We start from the raw sequence: 7,500 nt of genomic DNA, 5'->3' as shown, positions 1-7,500 counted from the left end.
CGTTGCTAATGTCATAGCACCTTATTGGGTCATTCCACGCCAAATCAACAAGAGCCCGCGCACTTAGGTCTCAAAAAATTCTGAAAATATTACCAAGTGTACCCATGGTACTTAAGAGAAACACTGTACATTTATTTGAATGTAAGATGTATACTCTCCGTGTTACAGCCAATTGTACTGGGGGAGGGGGGTGCCCATTTTGTTCACACTCTTTTTTTTGTCAAAGTTCACAAGCCCGTAGCTCAATAACTAAACCATGTAGGAAGCTCAAATTTGGCATGCTGGTACATAGATAGGAATAGTTTGTTGCTAAACTGTCAGTTTTGGTCTGTATGATCCTGCATCGTCATAGCATTCCCTCAAAGATGATACAAATTGTACTGGAGTTTTTGGCTGTGCTCTGTTTAGGCCTTCAGAAGACATATTTGTGCCCAACATAGCCTCTTGATTTTTTTCCCCTTGTAGAGACAAGTAGGAACACTCTCATAAAAAGCTATAAATAGAAAGGAAACCCCATCAGTGTTTCACCAGAAGACCTCACAAGTCTGACAAATCATTTTGGGTGTCATTTTCAGAGCTCCAGAACCCCTTGTGGGATTGTCCACAGATTTTTATTTTATTTTTTTCTTCATTCTCCATGAATTCTTCTTTTTAAAAATGCCAATGAGACTTGTCTTATGTGATGTTTTCTTTTTTCATTTCCAACCTGAACATGGGCAACATGCACATTGAGAGCAATATGTTTTCTATGCGTTTCTTCCGCTGCCATCTGCTGGTCAAAAAAAGTAACAACATGACTCTTTGTGCCTGACCTACTGTCTCTTTTGGTGTGCGAACCTGCTCCCACATTGAACGCTCCTGAAATCATTGAAATTGAAAGGGATACCTGCACCCCTGCACAGGGACTCTCGGGTGATCATGTCTGGGCAAAATTTGAATTTGATTATTTAGTCTTTACATTAAATGCTATCGAAATCATGTTGCTCTCTTTTTGCATTTTGCCCATGTTCAGGGTGGAAATTAAAAACGTGAAACCCTGCAACCTATAGTTCTATGTCTGAAATGATGTCAAGCATTAAGGCTATTGGTCACAATCAGGGCTCTTAATTGGGGTGGCAAATCATATTTCTGGGGGGGCAAATGCCACCCCCTGCCACCCCTTAGAACCGCCCCTGGATGCTGTGCAGTGTTGATGTGCAGTGTTTCTGTATGCAGTGTTATATGAGGCTCAGTGTTTACAGAGTAGAGTAGTGAGTTATTCTTGAGAGGCCCTCCTGGCTGTTTTAGGAGGCCATTATTGATTAACTCCTTATTTCACACACACTGGGCCGTCCCAAGCCTTTATGGGACCCTAAGCAAAATTTCATCCAGGGCCCCCCTATACCACCACCTACTCAGCATCAGATTCTTCATAAGCTTCATTTACTTGCACGAATGAGGGGTAAGAGCTAAGGACATAGGTAGGCTGTCTATAGATCGTGTAGCGATCATGGACTGCATTCCTTGGAGAAAAAATTCTGAAACAGAAAACCATTTATCATGAATGAATATCTTTGTTTCACTTCAAAACTATTACTATTTGTTATATTCTGCATTTATTGTAGGGAATTTAAAATTAAAAGTGCTACATGAAAAATGACATTGTACCCACGGTCTTTGAGATGTCCCCCGATATGTAATGGCTCCTGTTTCCATTGCGGCATTAAGTGGTACATGAGAAAGACATATATGACTATAGGGAAAAGGGTGGAGAGTTAATTTCTTCCTGGAACATTGCTGCTCACGGGGGCCCCTGGTGGCATGGGGGTCCTAAGCCATCGCATAGTTATGCCTCGGGCTGGCCCTGACACACACTAGATAAATATCACGGGAGCAGGAACTCATATGGATCTGTATTGCAACACTGTGGCTGGTTGTCAGTGTACTGTGGCATTGATATTGAAACTGTAATATGATGGGTCTTCTGTGTGTGTGTTTTCAGAGATTCATTGACACTCTGTGAAAAAGTAAGGCCCACATCACCAGGGGTGCGTTTCTCTACGGCGTCGTTGCTAACTTAGCTAGCAACTTACTTGGTTGCAGTGCAATTTCTCATTGGCAACCTACTAAGTTGCTAACTCGTTAGCAACGATGCTTTTGAGAAACGGGGTCCTAGTACCCAGGAAGTGAGTGGGGAGAGAGAGACGGGGAGGGCTTTGCGAATGACCTATGCCGGATTTGAACCCAGGTCACAGGTGTAGCAGACCAGTGCCCAGCCGACAGAGCCACAGCTGGGCCAGAGGGAGCTGTCTTGTGGGGAATTCCTGTATGTTCCATAGAGAAGCACCAGTTCAAGAGTTTGCCAGTAAAGGGAAGCCACGGAAAACCCGGTCTCGTCCTTTATGTTTTATAAAAGAACCCAACTCGACATAGAGAAATGATTCTCAAAAGTGTGGGCCAGGCCTGAAGGTTCTCCAACTAGGCCTTGACATTTGTAAAAATCTAAATGCTATTTCTGTGTGTTTTGCTGTTGATTAATTTGAGTTGCATTGTTTATTTGGTCAGAGGTGGGCCCCAAACATTTCAAATGGAAAAGGTTGGGAACCCCTGCTGTAGAGGAATGAAGAGGAATGTAGGCTACACCCCTCTATCCCATTGCAACCAATCACACTATCCTGTCACACCCATCGAGGGCCACTGATAGGTCACCTCAACTGTCAATCACATACTAACTAACTAACTATCCACATTTCTGCCCAGGAAAGTATAAGTGGACTAAATAATTGTTCATTAGTTCACTATCTAAAATTTGGATTCATTATGTATGACATCTTCATTCTCGCGGGAGAACGGACTTCTATTGATCTTGCAGCTCTTGCAAGAGAGCGGCTGTCCAGCAGTCAAGAATCTGAGATAATTGGATTACGCAATGTATTGGGCGGGATTGCTGGCCGTGGTGCTGAAGTACTGCCTACGCGGTAACATTCTCGAGCTTTGGAGTACATGGCGCCACTGAGAGCTCAGTCAGTATCTGCGTTCTTAGATACATATGTGCGAGGTCTGAGTGGACACCCCCTGGCCGATGATGGTCAGAGAGCAATGGAGTAAGGTGAACTGCAGAGCAAGCTAGGGCAGGACGCCTGACGAATCAACCGAACAGCAACATAAGGGAGGTGAACTGGGAGGTGGTGGGTGCGAGCGAGAAAGCAATTTTCTGATTGGAGACCGGTGAGCAGAGAAAAAATGCTGTGTAGTTAATTAAGGGGCGTTCCAAATTTCAGTATACTGAAAATACACAGAATGATGGGTGAGCGAAAAATGAGGTGGGTAAATAGGCGTGCTTAATCTTTTTGCTGTGAATTCCGACACATGACAGTTGAGCGCAGAATAGAATGCAGGTGGTACTTAGGGCATGTCAAATTTCATTACGCTTCTCCCGAACTTTTGTTTTTAGTAAAGTATGCATTTATTCTCAGCTTTGCCGTGTGTTTGTGTTAGTGTGCGTGCGTGTGTGCGTGCGTGTGTGTGCACGTGTGCATGTGTCTGTGTCTGTGTCTGCGCTTGTGTGTGTGTGTGTGTGTGTGTGTGTGTGTGTGTGTGTGTGTGTGTGTGTGTGTGTGTGTGTGTGTGTGTGTGTGTGTGTGTGTGTAAACTGATGTCATTCTCAACTGTTTGTCCCCGACATAGCCTACTCACAGTGCTCCGGCACACTCCTGACTCTGTGTGTGTGCGCGTGTGCGTGCGTGTGCATGTGTGTGCGTGTGCTCGAACTCAAGTGCTGCTGCACAGTCCTGGCTTTGTGACTGGAGAGCGCAGGACATGCATGTGTGTGTGTGTGTTTGAGCACTTAAAGTCCAGTTACTCTACACAGTCTAAGCTTTGTGGTTGGTAAACACAGTGTGTGTGTCTGTGTGTGCATACAAATGCATGGCTGTGTGTGTGTGTGTGTGTGTGTGTGTGTGTGTGTGTGTGTGTGTGTGTGTGTGTGTACAGCAGATGTTTTGAGTCAGTGTGGGAGGTGCCTCTGTGAGTGTCCAGCTCTACAATGTGATTGAGACAAAGTCAAACCTTCTCCCCCTCTCTCTCTCTCTCTCTCTCTCTCTCTCTCTCTCTCTCTCTCTCTCTCTCTCTCTCTCTCTCTCTCTCTCTCTCTCTCTCTCTTCTCTCTTCTCTCTCTCTCTCTCTCTCTCTCTCTCTCTCTCTCTCTCTCTTTCTCTCTCTCTCTGCAGTCCCACCACTATAGCTGGTATTGCCTCCTCCATCCTCCTCTTCGTTGCTATCATCGCTACCATGGTCTGCTGCTTCATGTGCTCCTGTTGCTACCTCTACCAGAGAAGACAACAGAGGGGACGCACGCCATACGATGGTACACACACACACACACACACACACACACACACACACACACACACACACACACACACACACACACACACACACACACACACACACCACTGATGACTAATTTCACTATTATAGACTAATACAGACATCACAAAGACCCATATAGCTCAAATATATACAAACACATGTCCATATAGCCTACATATATACAAACACATGTCCATATACAGTGCCCTCCATAATTATTGGCACCCCTGGTTGAGATGTGTTAAAAGCCTTAAAATAAATTCAGTGTTTATTGCAGAAGAATACTGTCACACTGAAATTTGTAGGAAAATGTAGCCTTCAACTCAAATGAATTGTAAGAAAAAAAAAAATCCCTGACTAAAAAATAATTATTTTTTTCATTAAATCACCTGTTCCACAATTATTGGCACCCTTAACAATTCCCAGGAAATAAATATAATTGAAGCATTTCTGTCATTTCTACAGTAGTTTACAAAGTTTACCAGAGTATGTAGGAACATTTAATTAGTAATTCATCACTTCCTGTTTCCCTGGGGTATAAATATGACGTGACACCGAGGCCATTTCTCTTATCCACTCTTAAACATGGGAAAGACAAAGGAACACAGCATACAAGTGAGGCAGATGTGCGTCGACCTTCACAGGTCAGGCAGAGGCTACAAGAAGATTGCCACTCAACTGCAGCTGCCCATATCCACTGTGAGAGGAATAATTAAGAAGTTCAAAACAACTGGAACAGTGGTAAACAAGCCTGGACGAGGACCCAAGTTTATTTTGCCACCACGCACAGTGAGGAGGATGGTAAGAGAAATCAAAAGATCTCCAAAGCTCACTGTTACAGAATTACAACAAATGGTAGCATCCTGGGGTCACAAAGTCTCCAAATCAACCATCAGGCGCTGTCTACACGCCAACAAGCTGTTTGGGAGGCATGCACGGAGAAAACCTTTCCTCACTCACAATCATAAACGCAAGCGTCTGGAGTTCGCCAAGCGGTATTGGGGCTTCAACTGGGACCGTGTGCTTTGGTCAGATGAGACCAAGATTGAGCTTTTTGGCAACAAACACTCTAAGTGGGTCTGGCGTACCACGAAAGATGCGCATGCTGAAAAGCACCTCATACCCACTGTGAAGTATGGGGGTGGGTCAGTGATGCTGTGGGGCTGTTTCGCTTCCAAAGGCCCTGGGAACCTTGTTAGGGTGCATGGCATCATGAATGCTTTGAAATACCAGGACATTTTAAATCAAAATCTGTTGCCCTCTGCCCGAAAGCTGAAGCTGGGTCGTCACTGGGTCTTTCAGCAAGACAATGACCCTAAACATATGGCCAAATCTACACAGAAATGGTTCACCAGACACAAAATCAAGCTCCTCCCATGGCCATCTCAGTCCCCTGACCTCAACCCCATTGAGAACCTGTGGGGTGAGCTGAAGAGGAGAGTACAGAGGAAAGGACCCAGGTCTCTGGATGATTTAGAGAGATTCTGCAAAGAGGAATGGCTGAAGATCCCTCTTTCTGTCTTTTCCCATCTTGTGAAACATTATAGGAGAAGATTAGGTGCTGTTTTGTTGGCAAAAGGGGGTTGTACAAAATATTAACACCAGGGGTGCTAATAATTGTGACACACATTATTTGATGTCAAATAATTATTTCTTTATGTGGGATTTTTTCCCCACTGAATAAATGCACTTGTATTGAAGGTTGGATTTTTCTCTTTTTTTCCATTAAGGTCCCATATTATTTAGAAAAAAAATAAAATAATTGGAAGCTAAAAAACACATCTCAACCAGGGGTGCCAATAATTATGGAGGGCACTGTAGCCTAAATATATACAGATCTGATGTTTGTGTCCATGTATAGTGTCTCATGAATGTTGTGTGTATTTCTTTATGTTCCATAATAATTACAGAGTCACCAGAAGGTACTGTATGCCTAAAGGTGGTCATGTGACCACACTGTTTTCTGATTGGCTCGTGCAAGCCTTACTCATTTGACTGGCCCTCATGATTGGTCCATTTAACAGTAGCCCCACCCCCTGGCAGTGCAGCGTGGAGCTCGATGCACTAACAGCTTGCACTGACTGGACAACAGACAGCATCTTGGACTGAGAGCTGCCACCAATAACACCATGGGCTTCTCTCCATTATCCTAACCTCCTGTCCTCCCTTGTGCTTGTGACCTCGCGATGGCATCACAGGACGTCATTGACGATAGAAGGATAATTCAATACCTCCCAAAAGCGCACTTCAGAGGTCGTTTTGTCATTCACAATCGGGATGTTGAGTGCGGGAAAGTCCCCCAAAATTAGGTTAACAGCGGGGAAACGTAATTGTTTTCTCCACGGAGGCAGGCATCAGCGAATCGTGAGACAACAAGCGTGAGTCTACAATCGCATATCGGGGACAGGAGTGTGGATAATGGAGTGTACCCCATCTTTACGAAGAGTCATCAGAAAACCCAAAGCCCCCATCCCCTGCTCCAGCCTACCCCACTTCACACATGCACTCTCACAATCAATACATTGCTGATAGCTGATATTGTCTAAACAATTAGTAGACAATGTGTGTGTAGGCGTGTTTGTTCAGAAAGTGTATGATTGCATGTTGATTATGTGTGTGTATGTCTGTGTGTGTGCTACAAATATCTAAAACAATAGTTGAAAATAACCATGTGTGTGTGTGTGTGTGTGTTTACGTGTGTGTGTGTGTGTGTGTGTGTGTGTGTGTGTGTGTGTGTGTGTGTTTACGTGTGTGTGTGTTCACGTGTGTGTGTTCACATGTGTGTGTGTCCGTCCACAGCTCAGCACATCCCTCTTGCTAACCTCTTTTGCGTGTGTGTGTGTGTGTGTGTGTGTGTGTGTGTGTGTGCGTGTGTGTGTGTGTTCACGTGTGTGTTCACGTGTGTGTATCCGTCCACAGCTCAGCATATTCCGATGGCCAGCTACCCAGTGGAGCCGATGTACGACGCCTTTGGAAAGCCCATGGGGGCGGGGCATCACGAGTATCCCGTTGGGTATCCCATGGCGCCCCACCCCCACTACCACCCGGGCATGGCCATGCCCCCCCAACACTACCCCATCATGCACCCCGGGCCCTACCCCCCCTACCCCCCACAAGACCCCAACTACAGCCAAGGTGAGAGTGTGTGTG

General features: G+C 45.1%; 1 protein-coding gene across 1 annotated transcript in view; it reads left to right on the top strand.

Annotated features, from left to right (window-relative positions):
* The window catches only part of shisa4 (shisa family member 4), an 18,737-nt gene that overhangs the window by 9,705 nt on the left and 1,532 nt on the right, over nt 1-7,500 (top strand). The window contains exons 3-4 of the mRNA XM_063216005.1: nt 4,209-4,345; nt 7,270-7,485. Of these exons, the coding sequence (XP_063072075.1) occupies nt 4,209-4,345; nt 7,270-7,485 (353 nt within the window). The remainder of the gene's footprint in view (nt 1-4,208; nt 4,346-7,269; nt 7,486-7,500) is intronic.

The sequence above is a fragment of the Engraulis encrasicolus genome, chromosome 14 (genome assembly GCF_034702125.1).
Source record: "Engraulis encrasicolus isolate BLACKSEA-1 chromosome 14, IST_EnEncr_1.0, whole genome shotgun sequence".
NCBI classification, from domain to species: domain Eukaryota; kingdom Metazoa; phylum Chordata; class Actinopteri; order Clupeiformes; family Engraulidae; genus Engraulis; species Engraulis encrasicolus.
This window is presented reverse-complemented; position numbering and strand designations above follow the sequence as displayed.